Source organism: Rhyacophila brunnea, unplaced genomic scaffold (assembly GCF_057557595.1).
Source record: "Rhyacophila brunnea isolate RB1 unplaced genomic scaffold, BYU_Rbru_1.0 scaffold_2, whole genome shotgun sequence".
Taxonomy (NCBI): Eukaryota; Metazoa; Arthropoda; class Insecta; order Trichoptera; family Rhyacophilidae; genus Rhyacophila; species Rhyacophila brunnea.
Window position 1 is genome coordinate 274,048 of NW_028232859.1, and position 21,631 is coordinate 295,678.

The 21,631-nt window shown below is 32.6% G+C and overlaps 1 protein-coding gene across 10 annotated transcripts in view; it reads left to right on the forward strand.

The window, feature by feature from the left end:
- Positions 1-21,631, forward strand: part of LOC147071642 (aquaporin AQPAn.G-like) — a 128,010-nt gene that overhangs the window by 56,678 nt on the left and 49,701 nt on the right. The window contains exons 1-4 of one of the 10 annotated variants that reach the window (XM_085946833.1): positions 3,062-3,180; positions 4,806-4,885; positions 5,825-5,997; positions 7,196-7,395. In XM_085946833.1, the coding sequence (XP_085802959.1) occupies positions 5,967-5,997; positions 7,196-7,395 (231 nt within the window). In that variant the 5' untranslated portion in view covers positions 3,062-3,180; positions 4,806-4,885; positions 5,825-5,966. Of the gene's footprint in view, positions 1-3,061; positions 3,203-4,805; positions 4,886-5,404; positions 5,998-7,195; positions 7,396-21,631 lie in introns of those variants that run through there. The other 9 variants (XM_085946831.1, XM_085946830.1, XM_085946829.1 and 6 more) reach the window with 9 other exon arrangements.

The window sequence follows — 21,631 nt, forward strand, 5'->3', positions numbered from 1 at the left end:
GAAAAACGTTGTAAAAATAAAATAACATTTCACATCTAATTCAAAAAAATCTACATCATCAAATTACTATTTATGTTAGAATTAATATAATTGTTCAGTTATTTACGTATGTGGTCGTGCGCTACGTGGTATCCTCTGACGAGGTCTTATTCGCTCCACGCATTTTTCAGCTTTAGTAACATCAGCTGTCTTTTTGAAAAACTTTATAAATGTTGTCAAATCAAACCGAATTTGCAAGTTGAATGATATTTATATTTCATAATATATTTTACTTGTACGACTTCTTGATACATCCTGTAAATTTAACATATAGCTGTATGACGGTATAACGATAGGTAGGTACGAGTACATAATATATTATGATGATGTCGTTGAATAGTACTGTAATTTATCTATCACGTAAATATTTAATGATTTCAATATTTCAAATTATTAATCGATAAGATCACAGTCAGTTATTAGAAAAAATCGCTTTGCCCAAAAATAGGTCCAAGGTCTAAAACGAACGTGGAACACTTAAATCTACTTTGGTATAATATAATATATTATGAATAGGTACCTACAGGTATCTAGACATGTTAATGTAAAAGTCGTATACCTACATAATAGAATAATACCAACTGCAGCAGGTCAATGATCAGTTCAAATCGTTATATTGTTAAAGTAAACAATCTATCATTAAAATTATTGTTCCAACTACTTACGTCATTTGAAGGACATATTACTATGGGTATAAAATCTGTTAAGTGCATATTATCGAATATGTGTGACGCGTGGCGCGACTGGTATTGAGGGCGACGTACATATTATTATAATCAGGCTGACGCGCGTACCCTGGCCTTGCTCCTATAAAATGATAATTATTCAAAGATTTAAAGTCACCAACCAATATGTGTCAATATTAGGGCCGTTTCAGACGGGACACCGGTGTCGCGCTCGTATATAATAAGAAGGCCTTTGTATTCGAATAAAGGGGCTTTTGTAATATGTTTATGGACGTTCCAGAGCTAATGAGTCAACGCATAATTTCGCGTTATAAATTAGAACACAAAACTGGCTGCGGTAATAAAAACTAGTGTATCGGTGGCTTGAGAATGTAGCGGCCGACGGAAAAGTGTACCGGACACACGTTGACTCATTAGCTCTGGGGCGTTCATAAACATAATACAAAGGCCCCTTTATTCAAATACAATGACCTCCTATATTATATCGAGCGCGACACCGGCATCCCGTCTGAAACGGGTCTTATCCCATCGCCTCGGTCTCGACTACAACACACCTATCATTTTATCCGCACCTAACGCATTTACGTTTATAATAATATTAATAATATATATCCGCACCGCAACAATGTTAATAGAGAGTAGTATTCTTAAAATTTTCCAAGAGCGTCAGTGCGTTCCGTAAGACTTTGGTATTGCAGCATTCGTTGTGTACATCATAATGAGGAAGCGAAGCTCTTCAGCCGACGTCTTTCAAACTGCAGACATTGGCATTGAGCGAATGTAATTATTATTTGAAACAATACATAATCTATCTATGCAGTAACATCCCTATTAAAAGTGTTTTACGGGTAGAAATAGGTACACGATCGATAATAATAGTTTAGAGGACATAATATACATATTTTTCATTATAATGATTTCTGCATTTATTATCTCCGAGATATAGCGACATAACATTAAAATTAATCTGTGGACATAACATAAAGAATAATCGAATACAAGACACAATAGTGACAGCGTCGTCAGTTTCTATTTGAACAATCAGAAGCGACATAATATTATATTATTGTAGCAATGTCATGCTGACTACATAACATGGAACTAATTGATGGAAAACGATCACTTGTTTTCATATGCAATAAATGCATCATAGACATTCGGTTAAAACATCGTAGATAATCTGCACATTATGATGACAAATGTGCAGATTATCTACGTAGGTATTCAGCTTTATCAGTAGGTACTAATTATTCGCCTCAATACCTCAATATCGCCTTAATACCTCGCCCACGGTGGCCGCGCGGCATAAGCGTTGGACTATAAAGCCGTGGGTCCCAGGTTCGAATCCTGGGTCTGGCAAGTACACATATTGTTTTTCAATTTGTGTGTGTCAGGGTATGGACCTAATAGGTTGAGCAAGTGGCTGACACCCATTTCTCGTAAAAAACAAAATCTGTCAATACAAACCTCCACTCTGTGGAGGCCCATATGATCCTATCAGGATCGGAATGGTCGGACTAATTATAAAATATATATATAATTAGTATCTACTATATCCATGGCCCCCACAAAGGGGGGCTGACAAGGCTTTAGCCTGAGGGCCCGGACTCTGGGGGGCCCGGCATGGCGGGTCGACCTGATAAGTGAGATAAACACACATCACAATTAATCTGCTCTAATCGTAGAAAAAATCGCTGCTATCTAAAAATATCTATTTGTGAGATGCAATTTTTGATTATTGTGTGTCAATATTCGACAACTCCATAATTCAAGTGGACTTATTCAACACTACAAAAAAACGGTAAAAATACACCGAATGCCCTTAATTTTACCTGAAAGCCCATTTAGAAAAAGTTTCTGTAGAGCGTTCCACTACCTTTAATTCTAGCAATAGGTAGGGGGGCCCTCTAAAAATCTGGCTGGGGGGGGGCGCTTTAGGATGTGGGGACCATTTCTATATCTTATATAATAATATACTATTAAATTTCAAAAGACAACGGTATTATTTATAATAAAAATATCTCGGCGCCGAGCAAACCAAATACTCATAATATTATGTATAACTATATAACTCAATTAATGCAAATAATGAATACGAAATAGGGTATTTTTAATCTGTCCAAAATAAGGAATGTTTAATATTGTTATCTAACTATTAAAAATAGATTAAAATTCAATTTTATAAAAGGTATGTAAGCAAATATTTGTATTTTCGGTATCGGAAAAAGAAGTATCGAGTGATAGATCTTGATTTTAAAATGAGATAATGTCGAGTATACGATGTTAATCTGGAAGTTGAGTGACAGGGCTCGCTTCAGCTGAGCGCTGTGATGATCAGTGCCGGAAAAACTTTGCGCACCGTCGGTCGGAACATTGAGTGATCGGAAAAATTGTACCGCGATTATATACCGCTCGAGAATCTCACATATCTGTTGATAGTTTAATTTTTTGACACGTGGGTTATCACCGACTACCGAGTGCCATAACTCCTCCTTTCTTTCTCGGTGTTCATACCACCTTTATCGCTGTGTGCATATTACAATATTTAACGTTAATTTTTTCTTTAAATTTGTATCATACAAACGATTGAAGCCAGATTTTCGCGTCGATACGTTTTGTAGGATTTCGTATTCAGCTATATTTTATATATGTATAAGTCACAAATATTCTAACTAAATTATTTTATTCTTCGTCAATAAAATGATTACTATGGAGAGATAAATTATATATATTTTATTTTTTACACGTTCGCATATATCGTAACATATAAAAATAAATAACTTTTCCATTAAATATATAAAAAATATTTTTCTATGTTCAGACTCGATATAGGTACATGTATAAATTTGTTTTTCTACATCAACAATATTCGTCTTAAATTCGTGTACGAGTAATTTTTTATGCGATTTTGCTGTACTTACTAGAACTTTTATTAACATATTAACATAATATTAAATGCATACATAATGTAAGTAAGTAAAAATAACCATTGGCTTATCTTGCCGATAACACACCTCCAAATCGTATCAAACTTGAATATCCTAATAGGCACTGGCACTATCAAACGTTTTACATTGTCAATTACTTATTCTTATTGCATCATGTACAAACACATTAGTGTGTGGTGTTTTTTGATTTAAGTATAATTTATTATTTTAATTAAACTATAAAGTCGGTACCATTTATTTTTTTAATAGATTTGTTTAATTGTCTCTTATCACCATATAACTATCAATCTAAGTTGATCTACTTCCTCCATGTTATACATGAAAATTTAATCATTATAAGTGCCCATTTAAAATTAGGATTATCTAATTAAACGCGTTTTGTTTAGTCTCTTCTATCAAATTAAAAAATATACCGACTCTAAGTGTTTGTAATCTTGTAGAGATAATTTATGTTTTCGATTTGTGTATATAAACTACACTACTGATTGTGAATTGTGAATATTTTAGATTTGCACTTACCATACCTACGTGTGAAAACTCCTTCAATCGTTATTGAATATACATACTAGTTTAAATAATTACCCCCCCCCCCCAGTTATTCATATTACCACGTTTTTATTAGCTCGTATTCTTGTTTGTCCAGTACAATTTTTTTCTTGTTTGTCCAAGATTTTGTATTGGATGATTGAAGATTTTTAACTAACTTCCCGACTAGCTAGACATTTGACACTTTTGGAATATATCAGAACACGACAACAATGCATTCTTTTAATACCTTTAGCCATTTTTAAGCAGAATTGAATTCATTTTCAGTTAATTTAATGTTTTGTATGGAAAGTTATTTCGGAAAAAAATCGTAAAAAGTAAAACACTATTATTGGTTGCTAAGGGGGTCCTAGCAACTAAATTATTAATATATGCGTGCGTTACAATGGAAATCAATATGAAATGTCAAAATGACATTTCAGTATTCTATATTAATTCAGTATTTCTATCAAGTACAAAAAAAAGTATTTATTAATACATAGAATTGTCAAGTTTATATGATTCAACAGAAAATTTAAAAACGTGGTATATGAAAAGTTCTTTTTGTGTTATAATTATTAATTTTTGTATTATTGCATAATGGTAGGATCGCTCACTTAATTTTCTAAATTTAAAAACCAAAATCCAACACGACATACTTTGGGTAGTGGGTGCCTACCTACTCAGGTAAATCAGTGTGATTGTAATCTATTTTGGCGTGATTGTATGCTTCAAAAGATCACATAAATTGCCTGCCACGTGTCTTAAAAATATAGCGCACAAGAATCATATCTTATTTTCTAAGCAATAAAATAAATTATTAAATATTTAAAACCGATATTTATATTCTTATTGTTCAATTGTAAATTCAAAGTGTAAACAACGAGTGAGCATTATAGGCTTTATTAGTTCAGCTGGGTTAAAAATTCATCTTAGCACTGTTGGAAATTTAATTTAAAACTCATAAATTACCTTATACGCCGTATTATTGATAATGTTTAAAACATTGTCTTTTTGAAATGTGAATAACATTCCGAAGTGCAGGAATATTTTAACGTCCAAATTCTTACGTTTCACCAATATTTAAATATGTACTTGTATTTCCATTCATTTACTATTAGCGGTTACAACTTCAATAAATGATTCATATTGTACTAATTAATATGATTTTTTCCAACATTAATAAAATTTAAAATGTGTGAAAAGAGTAATGATGATGATATAATTTGTAACTGTCAACTAATTGTCATCCCAAGAAGATTAATATGACCGGAGGATAAAATATATATTTTAATTATTACCTTTTAATTTCTTACTACTTCACATTATAATATACACGACATATGAACGGTTTTACCCGGTGTCACGCAAACAATATTAACTTGTATGTATTTTATAACAATTACCTAATTTGTATAAAATTTCCCATTATTTGAAAATATATTGTTCAATACTCATTACATATTATGATCCGATCTATCGACAAGTAAAACCTACTAATACATTATACATAATATTGTTGTGAAGTGTTCAAATACTTATATAAGTTTATGGCAATTCACATCGAAGCGTAATAGGAAAACTCCCTAACCTGAAGTAAAGAGTTCCTCTGTAATACTGTCTTAGTTGATATTAGTGACGAAACAATTTAAATTAAAAAAAAAAACTTATAAGTTTACATACCTTTATAATAAATCAGTGTTAAAAATAAAATAAAAACTCGAATTTAAAAAAAAGTTTTTAGTGTTGGTAAAGTGAATTACAAAATATGAATTTTATAATGTGGCAATTTAAAGAGAGTAAGTTTTCATTGATCAGTCCCATAAATTGTAAATAATATTGCAGCAGTAGTTTTGTCCCACTTTGAATATTTGTCTGATAATGCATGCATTTCTAATAGTATACAATATTTTATAGCTCTTTTAATATTATCATAATGCTAATCCAAGGTTGATTAATTTCTAAGTGAAGGCCGCTACCGTAAAATTAATTATCTATCGCTCTTTGATTGTTCACTACGACATATTTCCATCTAACTTTATTCGGCTTTAAGAACTCCATTTGTTAACTAAGTGAAGCTCAACATTTTCTTGTTAAAATTTTAATGATGAGTCCGGTCATTGCCGACTCAAGTAGAAAGCCTATACATTCACAACGACTGGTCTTAATTTTTCCGCCCCTCCCGATGTTGTCGATGGATGACCTGTCATTATTCTATATAGTGCTCATACTGACGCGTCTCGTATTCAGACAGGGAATGGTTTGATTTGGATAGATGAGTTAAATGATAAATAATACACTAGCATTAACACACCTTCTACAAATGTAATGCATAGATCAATGCTACATATTTTTTGGAAATCGATATTACCACCGGTTTTTGTGTGAAGGATTAGTCTGACTTTTAACAGCTGATGAATAACAGGAATGTATATTATTTATTGAATAACACTGATAGTTAATATTATGTGGGATATATTGGATGTGAGAATTTTTTATAATACAATTTGAAATGATAAAGGGCGAATCAATATGTCAAGAAATCTGGGATCTGATTTTGACAGCTGAAAAGTGGACCACTCGCAAAAAGTTATGCTCAGGCTTTATTAATCTAAAGATGGCGGTGGTTCGGTTGATATAAAAAAATGAGTAGCTTAGGTAGTTTGAATGAATAGAACACTTTAATGTTAATTTTTCTAAAATGGTTTAGTCTAGTAATACTATGCATTATTTTACAAATACATAATAATCGTAATTCACTGAATGTTGATAATATTTTATAGGACGTTATTCGTAAACAGTTTTTTATCGTTATTATAAATTTATCGGTAAAACAGTTATCCTCTAATTAGTTCAAATGTGCTCACATTCCTATCAATTATGAAAGTTTTTCATTTTGGATAAAAATCTAAAAAGGTGTTAATAAACACTGTAACTACAAACTAACTATAAACTGTAATTTTGACTGGTATTTTACAGTTTTTTTATTACTTACAGAAGCAAACGCGTTTATAGGAGTGGCAGATGTGATGGACAATCGTTTGCTATGGCGACAGTTGATCGCAGAGTTTCTCGGAACGTTGCTGCTCGTATTCATCGGGGTTGCCAGCACGATAGGGTGGAAGTCTGCTGAAAATGAAGACATCACCCTGAGGATTGCGATCACATTTGGAATTGTCGTAGCCACTATTGTTCAGGTAGGTGATTTTTCTAATAAAAAAATGATTCGGAATAACGTATCATTTACTTCAGTTAGTTTCTATATTATGTAAGTATATTATACACATCTATCTTTAAACTGGTAGTGGCGTTTTCCCATATTTACTACATACCCAGAAACCTTTCAGACGTAGTGCACATATACCAATATAGAAATATGCATTATGTTTAAATGTGGAGGCATTCAAATATATACAATATTCTTTAGACATATTTTTTTTTATTATTTATTGTATCAATGTGGAGCTTGATTCCTTATTTTTTTATAATTTCAAAATTGAATACGACTAACTATAATATTCATATTTGTGGAATCTTAAAGGCTATGACAATTGTATCCTCGCGGTGGATTCATGTTGTTTTACACTTTAACTCAATCTTAATGTCGATTTACCTTTATTCTAATATTAAAATAGTGGTTTTCAATTCGATCAGAGAAGAGTCCTGTTAACTTAGAAGCTTTAAACTTTCTGTTACAACAAATATTATTGCGGAAAAAATATCTTTGGCATGCATATCATGTAAGCAACACTACACAAAGAAATTTTTATAAATGGCCGCCGCATAGTTACATTTTCGAAACCGTTAAACATATTATTATTAGAAGTGATTTAATTTGTTTTAAGTTAAGTTTCTACCACTCTGATCGGCTCATCTGTGTTTATATTTTAAAACGTATTTTACCACATTTTTATTAGCTCGTATTCTTGTTTGTCCAAGATTTGTATTGGACGATTGAAGATTTTTAACTAACTTCCCGACTAACTTGACATTTGAAACTTTTAGAATATATCAGAACACGATTACAATGCATTCTTTTAATACTTTTAACCATCTTTAAGCAGAATTTAATTCATTTTTAGTTAGTTCTGTTTTGTATGGAAAGTTATTTAGGAAAAAATTCGTAAAAAGTAAAACACTATTATTGGTTGCTAAGGGGGTCCTAGCAATTAATTTATTAATATATACGTGCGTTACTATGGAAATCAGTATGAAATGTCAAAATGAGATTTCAGTATTCTATATTTATTCTTATTTACCATATTAGGCTATTTTTTGAAAGGTCAGTTTTACGCAGTTATAATAATATAATGCTCCTTCCCGTATAAAGAACGGTTTTAATCTCTAATAATCCGGTCTCAAAAGTGTCACTGAGTGAGTATCTTGTATTGGTTTAAGCTGACTGTGATTGTGTCATTATGACTTCAATAAAAAAATCCTACTCGCATCATAACAATAATATGTCCATTGACGTAGGTACAAATACAACAATAATTTTATTATAGGTACGCTATTATTATACATAAAATATTAAAATAAACTCTTAGGTATCCATCTTCTCCCATCAAATTCACATATTGTATCGCCGGATTTAAAAAAAAGTTTTTAATGTTTTTCGCATCCATAGAAAAACCAACAAATTACTTAATTATTATTAAGTAAATTATTTGAGTGAATCTTCGATAAAATTGTATTACATAATAATATAACTAATTAAACACTTTCGCTTATTTACACTAACATTATTTAGTTCATGTAACCATTGTAAGATTTTAGTGCGTCCAATGGATGACTGCGTCTTGACATAAATCCCAAAACGATCAATAATTACTTTTAAATTTTAAATAATATACTTACTACTAAATTAATTTTAAACATCCAATATCCTAATTTTAAGTACTTGCCACTTTTATTGCTTACATGATACTTTTAAATTGTTTTTTTTAAACGTATCTAATCATTGTGCTAATTCCAATCACAAGCAAGTGCTTTGGCATTTATCATCCGATGTGACAAATTTAGCAATATGGATGTTTTATTTTTTGTTCATTTTACACTGTATGGCGTATAGTTTAGCAAAACCTTCAATTTCTATATTGGTACCTACTATCAGAATTGAAATTAATTTATTATAGAAACCTTCATCGTAACATGTCCAATTATAAGACCGTAATAGATACCTACCTCAAACGTATGTAGTAAATACATCGGAATTCGTAATTACTACAAACACATAAGTACCTACTTATTATTTTTTAAACATATTTTTTGATTTTAAAATATTCTTAGTGCAGGATACTTAATAATTTTAAGAAGTCCTTGCTATTCACGACACTGATTCAAATCTAAAAATCTAAACTCAATACATAGTTGGGCTAGCTTTTTACTTTTATTAAATATACTTAGCTAATATTCTTGGTTTTTTTTTAAATTTTAAATTTAATGCAAAATTGTAATGTCACACAACAATATTTGGTTGTACAGATTAAAAGTAATTGAAGCATCATCTGCTAAGAACAGATAGACAGTGGAGTGGCTGAGGCTGAATCTTAATACAATTTTAAAATGCTGTAAGTTACGATATCCGGCGAGTGATAGCAAAGATACAAGTTCATACCTTGGCCCAATTATGACAAAAACTGGTTTATTTGATACACCACTGAACTCATTATGCACGCCATGAATAATCATTTCATTTATTAAATAATTAATTTTATCTGCGCCGCGCAGTCCAGTAGACTAAAACGAAATAGCTAAACACTTCAGTTGATAATTCGTTATTGTTATTACAAAATACATATTTTGCCTATAAATAATAAAAGAGTCGTCGCAAATGAACAATCGCCATTTCCACAATAACAAAATATATCTAGGACTTATTTACTTATTTTACTCATATGAGAAGAAATAAGATTCTATGTTTAATAACGGCAAACTGTGAATGGTCAATATAAATTATTTAAGAGCAGTTTATAATAATATGTTATTATCGCTTCAATAAAAACAGCCATCGCACGATAGAATACCTATATCATTCTGATCGTGCATCAGCGTATTGTATTGTCCATGGCCCCCACAAGGGGGGGCTGACAGGGTTCTAGCCTGGGGGCCCGGTCTCATGGAGGGCCCGGCGTGGCGAGTCGACCAGATAAGTAAGATAAACACACATCACAAATTTGCTCTAACAATAAAAAAAAGTCGCCTGCGGCGCTACTTTACTTCACTAATGTTATTATTTCAAAGTATGTGGTAATGCGATACAATTTTAATTGTGTGTCGGTACTCGATAACTCCATAATTCAAGTGGATTTAAGTAAGTACTATAAATCCGTACCTATATGGCAGAAGCATATAAGTCATTTTTTCGCATTTTACAGGAGAAGGTTTTTAAGGTTTAAAGAAGTGTCACAAATCAGAATATGATGGAAATTGGATTGTTTAATGTTATTATTATAAAAAAACTAGTATATTTTTAAAATATATTTGATAAAAAAAGAAAATCAAGCAATTCAATGAGTTATTGAGCATTTAATGACATATGAGGTTTTGGCATAAAAATATTTTCAACATTTTGACATATCATTTACAATAATAGATGTTTTATTATAGAAAAACTTATGAAATTAAAACAAGAGCATGGAAATTAAATGAAAACATGATAAAATTAAACTAACAGTGATAATAATATTGGTAAACAGTTGTTTATGAGTATTACTTATAGTATGTATATAAAAAAATTAACAAGTATTTAAATTTATATAAAATGTATGATAAACTGGATCTATCAATGGCAATAAACTGATGAGGTCATCTTTCTTAGATTGATTTATTGGCAGAGGACCGTTATAGTATTGCTTAATGTTAACAATGTTCCTTCTTCCTCTTGTTGTACGTCGTAAATGAAGTTGAAGAAATGGGTCATCTTCATGTAATGAATATTTAAATTTTATTAAACCAAACTCCTTCTCATACCTGAACGATCTAATTTTGTTCCAAACGACATTTTCTCCAACTGTATTAATTTTTCGCTTCACCAGTTGATTAGAAAGAAGTCTTGAATAATTGTAAATTTCATCCTGATACATCTCTTTACCAATAAAAAATTTCTTGCCCCTTACTGTTCTAACAAACTGATACCAATCATGGGGAATATTAATTTCTATGTTGGAAGTTTTCTTGGCTTTTTCAACACGTGAATGGTCAGTGTCACATGGGCCTGGGAGCAAATATTTATGGTCCATGACCTGGATAGTTGGTGATGTACTTACAAAGAAAGATAGAGCTGCAGTTATTATGTTATTTTTATTTTGTCCCGGACAAGAATCAGAGGATGCAATAACATTTTCAACAGTTGGACTTAAGGTATTCAGAAGACTTATCACACAAAACGCTATTTCGTTGGCTCCTCTTGCAGCTATTCCCTCGTGCCACATATAACATGAGGTTTGGTTCGATGTGCAATTTCTTATGGTCAAATTATATGTGTACAATTGTCTTTTATAGTACACTATACTTGAGTTAAGAGAAGGCGTTGGCAAACACTGCTGCAGGTCGAATGCTAAAAAAGCAATTTTACCTTCAGATTGGAGAGCTTTGGTCTTATCGTTTTTTTTTTAATTCATAGCCTTCATCTGCCACTTGCAAACTTGTGGGTTTCCAATATTTGTTTTATTTGTAAATCTGTAGCACATTTTAATTGAATATTGTATGTATCACAAGTTTTTCATGTGTTTTTGTAAAGTACTTTAAATTTATATCCGGCGTTTTTAAAAATGAAGCATACATACTATATGATACAGGAATCATATTTTTTCTGTTTGCATATAACAATACATTTCAAACATTTTGGATATGTTTAGCTGCCCAGACAGGTATTCTTTGGATGTGCGACGACGTGAATAATGACTTTCATGTTTAGGAAAGCTTTCTATGTGTGCAGTAACTTCGTCCCGTTCGTTTGTTTTCTTGTTTATGGGTAGTGTTTTCCACGGTTATCATTACCTTGTTGTTTTTATTTAATAAAAACAACGATACAATGCAGTTCCACCATGAATTGACAGTAAACAAAATAAAAGAAATTATCATTACCAATAAATCCAAAGACATGTTGAAACATTTTTTTGCAAACTTTATATTCCAGTCCCTCTGTATTGCTAATTTTATAAATTCAATAAAGACAGCTGCCAAAAATGCAGAATACCATAGATAAGTCTGCGCATGTGTAATTTTATAATATGCCAAAAGCGTATATGTCAGACATATATGCTTTTGCCTTGTTAGAGTTTGAAATTTTATATTATGCAAAAACGTATATGTCAGAGATATATGCTTTTGGCTTATTAGAGCTTGACATTTTATGACATGTATTGTTTTTCCAAGTCGTTTTACGAGAAATCTATAGGTTTTAGAGATATATGCTTTTGCCATAACATAAAGTAGGCATTTTTTGATATATTGGCATTCAAATCTCAAAATCGCCAAAACACGACTTATATGCTTCTGCCATATTGGTACGGAAATACACTAAGTATCCATAATTTTACTTTGAACACCATTACTTGGAAAGCGCTACTATAAGGCGTCATACTACCTTTAACCTTGGCGATAGATAGGGGGCCCGACAAATATCCTAGCCTGGGGGCCCGCTTCACTATGTGGGGGCCATGGGATTGTCTATACATAATTATTATTATTTTCGACACCGTAAATCACGGTATTAACGTATAAGAACAATGATACGCAATAAAAGACACCCGGGTGAGGGTTACTGTCAACATTTGTGGTGACTATTAAAGTGCGGCCACACCGGCAACAAGTCGCGCGACAACTCGTTAAATTTTACGATAATTATCATAATTGCTTAAGAAATTTTACGATAATTATCATGCTTATCGTAAAATTTAACGAGTTGTCGCGCGACTTGTTTTCGGTGTGGACCCGGCATTAGCCGCCATAAATCCGAAACGATGGTAATGGATAGTGATAAGCTACATGTTTAATTTTGCATACTCTCGTAGTATGTTTCCTTGTGAAAATTCGAATGGTTATAGAAAATTGTCTGGATGAACAAATGAATAACTTATTTGTGTTACTTGTATTTATACGGATGTTGATCCAACATGAAGTCGAGATAAAGTTAGGTACCTATCGCATGTAATTCCGTAGGTAAGAGGTTAGAATCATGCAGCCACTTATTTGCGGTTAATATTATGATATATTCAAATATAAAAGGAAAATTTCAGGAAATAAATCATTTCCCATGAATTTACTATTTGAGTTGAGTGCTAATAAGAGTGCTAAATTGATTTATATTGCATAGCTTAAGCCTTAAACTAAGCGGTAACCGCAAACTTTTATGGCATCATTAAACCGCACTGATTTGGAAAAACCTTAATAAAATTTCGGGCGATATTAAAAAAACCTTCGTCTTAATTATTCATGCAAACACAATAGGTATTATGTGTACAGTGATATACTGATATATCATAGCACACAACATACCTATAGGTACATGCATATTTCGGTAGAAAATTAATTTTAGTTTCATGATTAAAATGAAAATATCGGTGGTTATTCCACCATCGTATTATTACTATGTTGCACCGGAATTTATAAAAAAACGGTCATTGAAATTATTTTGACTTCTTGTTGTGATAAATCAAGTTTTTTAGTTAAAATACTATTATCTATGTCGAATTATTTAATTCCTGGGTTTTTTTGGGATCGTGTGGTGTAGTTATTTCTGCGGTTAGCTGGAGAACGTTCAAGTTGCACAATCTGCGTACGTAGGTACCATTAAAAAAACAGCAAACACGTTTTTCTTCGATTATTTTTAATATTCAACGAACTAATTCTATTTTCAAGATTTTGTCTATTTAAATTTCAAAATTACTATTATTCAACACTCGTTTTATCATGGTACTTAGTGAAAATAAAACTACAAAGTTATAAATATTATAGGTATATACCCGTAGTACTCTATTTTCTATAACGAAAAAAATATATTCTTTTTTTCCTTCGTCGTTTCTGCAAGAATGACAATGGAAAAAGTACGCAAATATATTTTGTCCTCTGGATTCAGGTGCTGCACGTGAATTCGATCAAGCTGGCGAGATTCGAACCCCGACCTTACGAATCTTTAGAGCGCAACGCTATCAACTAGTTACTAGTCAGATGCTTCTCAAACTTTTTCATGCTACGCGCCTCCTAATATGAAAAAAAAATATCAGAGGAAAATATCGGCTTCGAGATAATATCGTGAATGCTTTCCTTATTAAATCTATGGCGTAGGCGGCGAGCATTTCTTATCTCTTGGTTTTTAATTAATTGAGCATAACTATAATATTATGACTCAAACAAATATTGATAAAAAACGCCCCATTTTCCTCTTTACACAAAAATGAAAAAATTATGCGTTAAAATATGAATAGATAATTGCTGTTTTATTAAATACCTAAGTGGTTTTATGGTTTTTGGAAAAAAAATACAATAATAAAATTTATAAATTATTTAGGTACCTATTATATTTCAAATACCTAGGTACTCTGACCATGGCCCCCACATCCTGAAGCGGGCCCCCCTACCTATCGCTAGATAAAGGTAGTGCGACGCTCTACAGTAGCGTTTTCCAAATAGTGTACGCAGTAAAATTAATGTGTGTTTTTAGTGTTTTTTGTATATTTTAATACATCCATTTGAATTATGGAGTTGTCGAGTATCGATACGCAATTAAAAATTGTATCGTACAACCACACAATTTTAAATAATGACAGTAATGAAGACAAATAGCGACTAGTAGAGATAAATTGTGGTGTGTGTTTATATCACATATCTGATCGACTCGACACGCCGGGCTCTTCCTGAGCCCGGACCCCCAGGCTAGAGCCCTGTCAGCCCGCCCTTTGTGGGGGCCATGACTCTGACATATTTCGCTGCTCTCTGGAATTAGCTTCAATACCATATAGGGACTGAACCATGGTGTTGCTTCACTTAAAAATAATATGGAATGTCATTCCTTCGACAATGGTACCTATTATTTTTTTTATTCAATACCGAATGTAGGCGGGTATATAAGGTTTTAAGAATATTAATTTCTTTATTATAGTAGAAACACAATTTTGAAGTAGGTATATTCATTATTTCTTGCGTGTCCACAATAAACGGTAGAGGTATTAAACAATCACACTTTTATCAGTGTAGAATAAAATTATTATTGTCGTCGGTATCAGATTAAGCTGAGGATAAGGATTTGTAACTTTAACTCTACTATACTAATAAGTAATAAGTAATAAGTAATAACAATAACCTGTTCACTTAGAGCAGTAACAAAATGTACATACTTATTAGCAAGATACGAGTACAATTCGCGCGCGAAGAAAAAAATGACCCGGTTTAAGTAATGCAGTCCGTGAGCGAGTTGTGGACGAATCGATCTCGTTTTTTTAAAGATGGCGCGCCTCTGCTAAACGAAAGGGAAAGGAGGTTGCCCGAATATTCGCAAAGGGTAATGGCATTTGCTTTTTTGACTAATTATATCTGGGTCGAGGAAAAACTATCAGTGACTTTCTCTTAGAAAAGACGAAATATATTTTGTACCTGTAATATCATCATCATCATCATCAGGGGCGCGACAACCCGGTGTGGGTCTTGGCCTCCTCCAACAGCTCCCTCCACCTGTCCCTATCCAGTGTGGCCGCTTTCCAATTCGGTACCCCCAGAATACTGCAGTCACTGGCAGCTCCATCCGACCAGCGAATCTTTGGCCTGCCTCTTCTTCTACGCCCTATTGGATTGCTGGACATCACTCTAGTTGCCGGTTCATTGTCATTCATACGGTGCACATGACCTAGCCATCGCAGTCTCCCAATCTTAATCGATTGAACTGCGCTGCAATTTTCGTACAGCCCGTAGAGCTCAGCATTATATCTTCTCCTCCAATTGGTGCTGTCCCTGATCGGTCCATATATACGGCGGAGAATTTTTCTTTCAAAAATGTTCAGGGCTCGTTCATTTCGCGGTTAATGTCCAGGTTTCCGATGCGTAGGTTAGCACTGGCTTTACAAGTGTCTTGTAAAGAGTGCTTCTAGTTCGGCGAGATAGTATGCGGGACTTAAAATGTCTTAACAGGCCAAAGTAGCATTTATTCGCAGACATGATTCTCTTGTTGATTTCTTGTGCAATATACTAATACATATTATATTATTGTCCACGCATTGAATCTGATTTAGCAATTTTCTTTACCAGTTGCATTGCGTTCAATTTGTTGGAGGTACGAGTATCTCATTTATGATTTTGAAAGTGATGCAAGGCATAGCCCGAGGGTGCCACCTTTTCTGAGCGCGTATCACATCACCCATTCAGTTACAATAATAATATAATGAAGCGAATAATAATGTTCGTTGAACCACTATTCATGTCAATGTGTCGCAATCGCCTTAAAGTTTAGTGACATTGAAACTTCACATTATTGTATTATGTTTCTGACAGGACCAAACTTTCAATATCGTAAGATATACTTTAGTTTTATCTTCACAAAATACAATGATTTGATTTATATCTCCTCTCCGGTACTTATTTTTTACCTACTCATAAAACGAACTCACCGTCACCAGCGGTCATACTCATATCACACTGCACACTACTACTGTAAACTAGAGGTGAGTTGGAAATACTGTTACCAGTTTGTGTCCTCAAGTCTCGGATGCAACTACCCATACTCAGTACGTGTGGCCCAATAAACTTGTTCGAACGCATGCAATGATATCATCGCGAGTCTCTCGCTAATTGGTAGACTTTCAATACTATTGACATTAAATGCGCTCGAGTGAGATAGCATTTGAATACAAGTATATTTTAATTTATTAGTCTATGCACTCGAATGACATAATATTATATATGACCAATATGTCATACATTGTGTGTATTGGCAGAACATTCCCACGGGAATGTGGTAAGGTGACAGCACAGGCTTTTTATGACTATATGCCTATGATAAAATTAAAAAAAAAAATTGTATATTCATTTTATGTTCACAAGAATATTATTATAACCTAACATAAAAACAACTCATAAATTTAAAATGTGTTTAAAATTTTATAATTAATGGGACATTTCAAAAAGCTGAGCTCAGTGTATTTTTTGGCGATTCTATTAAAGCCGAAATTTTAAATACTAGTAAGTATTTTAGAACAAGTTTCGATACTAAGTAGTTTTTTTATACTGGTAGTAAGTATACTTAGACTTCGAAATCGACCAGTTTTCCCATCTCTATAGCAGACGCGTGAAACTTGTACCTCAAAGCAAAGGCGCACGACTGGAAGAAGACATAGGTACCTTCCTTAGAGAGCGGTTCGACGAAAATGCAATGTCTCCGTTCTGAACAGCCGGGATCTAGTACCTGGAAGAAGTAGCATGCGAAGAAAAAAAAGATTTTATTATTTGTTTACAAGAATACATTACCAATGAAAAGATTTTAAGACGAACAAATAAGCCAAGAGAATTTGCCAACTGCAGGAAGGCTGCGTATTTTGGCCATATTTTTTGCAATGCTAAGAACATATGTTCTATGTAGCTCATTGTGCAAGGAAATATACAGGGTAGCATAAGCGTGGATAGAATGAGAGTGCCCAAAGTTCCCAAAGGTGCATGAAATAGAGATACTTACCTAATTATTATTTTCAGTACTTACTTTTTCCTTACTCAATTAAATTATTTTGTTAGGAAACAATAATTTCTCAAACACCTTATCGCTGGCAAGAAAGACTCCAACATGTCTGGTGTGTATTTTCAATTTGAAACCGGTTAAAACTGATTCAAATTAATTTACTGAATCAATATTAATATTGAAGGCTGCGCACCGCTAGTCGATAGTCGATAGCCTAATTCGCATACTCGCTCACAATAAATTACTAATAAGACGTGATCTAATCTCCAAAACATATGTAAAATGAGCATCGAATATACCTTACGATTATTTTTTTTAACACGCTAGAAATATTTTATAGACCTTATGCAAGTGGCTCTTAAAACAAATAAGTACATAATTTGATTCCGAAGAGGTATGTTGAATGCGACGACTTGTATTAAATAAGAAATGTGAATATGATTATTTCCACAGGGTGATTTACTAATGACTTACGGGATTTTCGAGGTGTTAATTATTTTTCGATATATTATGTACATTCAGCCGTATTTCATCTACCGAACCAGCGCCATCTTTACATTAATAAAGCCTGAGCATATCTTTTTGCACAAGCAACGAGTGGTCCACTGTTCAGCTGTCAAAATCAGATCCCAGATTTCTTGACATATTGATTCGCCCTTTCTCTTTTCAAATTGAACTATATAAAATTCTCAAATCAAACATAATATTAACTATCAGTGTTATTTATAAATAATATACATTCCTGTTATTCATCAACTGTTAAAGTCAGACTAGTCCTTCACACAAAAACCGGTGCTAATATCGATCTCCAAAAATATATAGTATTGAACTATGCATTACATTTGTAGAAGGTGTGTTAATGCTAGTGTATTATTAATCATGTAACTCATCTATTCACATCAAACCATTCCCTGTGTGAACACGACAGACGCGTCAGTATGAGCACTCTATAGAACAATGACAGGTCATCCATAGACAACAACGGGAGGGGCGGCAAAAGTAGGACCGGTCGTTGTGAATGTATCTGCTTTCTACTTGAGTCGGCAATGACCGAACTCATTGTACACAGTCGTTTTATGAAAACAATAGATCTCGCAATGTAATAATACTTATGCACTATATAACCTACGAGAGTGATAAATCGCAAGACGTGATTGCGATGTGAACACAGACTGCAGAGGTAAGGCAGAGCAATGTTATACAATGTCAAGGTCGCAGTGAAAGTTTCAGCGCACAGTGATCCAACGAAAGGTCGCTCCGCTCCGCATGGACGTTAAAAGTTGCGCAAGAAGTTAGCACCGCGCCGCCAGTCACGGCCCACTCGACCACTATTGCGACGATTATGGCTGGAACTGTTCAGCCGTTAACTAAAATCACTAGAGCGACCATTTGTTTACCATCAATTAATATAGGTATTATATAAAACTATTGTATTGTGACGGAATGATAGTACATTAGTTAAAAAAAAAAAATATACCTAAGTATATAATAATATAATATAGATAGTCATCCACATAATTTATTAACGATAATGGTCGTAATTAAATTATGTCAATTGAATACTATATTATATTGTTTTATTTTAATTAAAATAATGTACTTAGATACATAGTATTTCCGTTACAAATAAAATTGACTGTTAACTCACTAAACTTTTCAATGTTTTTCGGTATCATGGTTTGAACTTGAAATCCCATTCAAAATAACACATAGTAATTAGTCGATTACTTTAATTAAAACATCAAACCATGAAAATTGCACAATTTTCCAGTTATAATAATTGAAAATAGTTTTTTTTTTAAATTCAAATTTATTTATTTTACATAATATAACTAATGAACATAACAAAAAATAAATTCAAATGGTTAACGATATGAATAAAAATAAGTGTTAACAATTTTCAAATAAAAATAAGGGTAATATGAGTAAATGATATCTACAATAATAAAATAATAAAAATAAAAGTACATGGAAGCACACAGAGTGAATTAAGTCGATAGACCCTATTTTAAAAACTTATAAAACGTCCACCTAAATTCACTCTCACGTAAATGGAATATATCAATATCCGTAATTAATGCTCTCCCAATTGGCATTACTAATGGTAGGATACTTCTGCACCTTGGGAGAACAAATATCGGATGCCCCGAATTCTAAGATAATTATCAGAGAAACACGGGTCAATACTACTGAGAATGGCAGAGTTTCCATTTATGCCGCGTATAATAAAGATCCCTTCTATACTTTAAGGTACAGTATATTGTTAGCATATTTAAGAGGTCAGTCGGATTGAGCCACGGATAATATTTATAATAAGTTACATTCAACTACCCCCTCCCCTCCTCTACAAGGGTTCTATTTATGAGAAGTAATAGTTTTGAAATACTATAGGTACGTACTGAAATGTCCAGTAATTCCAGTTGCTTTCAAAAATAATATAGATTCATTCTGTATCGTAGATAATTATAATTCGTATAGGTTTAGAATTTATTCATTTTCCCGTTGGAAGTTACAGAGTTATAGGCAAGGTACAATTGTCATTCAAAAATTTAATCACAACACACATTCGACATACTATTATAAATAAAAGCACTGCTCATAAATTGAATCGAGTGCGTGTTTCTTCAGTGGTGTGCAATCGTCGAACGTATGCTGAGATTATTTTTTCGAGACACCCCCATTCCGAATTTTGTTTTCAGCGAACGGCTATTTTCAAAGATAATTTTAAAAATTTAATCCGTGAGAAAGCAAATAATTACATTTTGAACAATCGGTCGGCCATCGTGTGTGTGGATGTTCCGTTCGATTTTTTTAATCTTTCATGTCGTCAATATCTTTCATGATTTTTTTTTTTTTGGTTTTAATACATCGGAATACAATAATATTCATTTGTTTAGTTATCCTAGAGATATAATGCAAGTTTCACATGACTTCACAGGATTGCGAGTGCTAATACATATTATTCAGTATGATTGAATGAATATGATGATGCGGAGATGTTTTTTTATATAATATAAAACATGCAGTTATTTTGTATCTTCTTTCACATCTACACGTAGGTGAAATATTATAAATCGGTAACATTCGTTTCAATATTAGAAGAGATCAGTAAGACTATGCGGCAGTGCCGTGTCACGGCCCGCAGATTAAAGTGCCCTTGTCATGCAAGTTCGAGACACGACTCCTGGATAGGTATATGAGAATGATTTCAAAACATCCGTTCTACTTTGTGACCGTCGAGAGGCCGCGCACTGCGACTTCCACCTTCTTCTTCGGCTTCACTTTGTGCTTTTTGGCGATCGATTTGATCAACTTTAATGATTTTATTCTGTCATTTATGTTTAGTAGCACTACAGTGACTACAGTGCATGCAATTTCCAAACAGGGCTTTGGGAAGTTCTTGCTTACTTTTTACTTATGTACATATATAAATTTCATAGGTCACACAAATATCTCAAATGGAATAATAGAACAAAGCTTAAATCAATGATTGGAATATAAATATATGTAGGTACTTATGTCATTTTTTTTTTAAATATTTTTTTATGAATCATTGTTTTTGTACTCGTATCTTTAATTATTCTTTAATTTTGCTTCATTATTTAAATATATGAAATTATGTAGAAAAACATTACATAATCATTTGTGTGTCACATTTTTTTAATAATTAAATGTAAGTCTCATATGTCTGTGTATTTATTGTTTTATTTAAAAAATATATTAGGTATATAATATTCATATAATTCACTAAAATTTTAGAATCCAAGTAC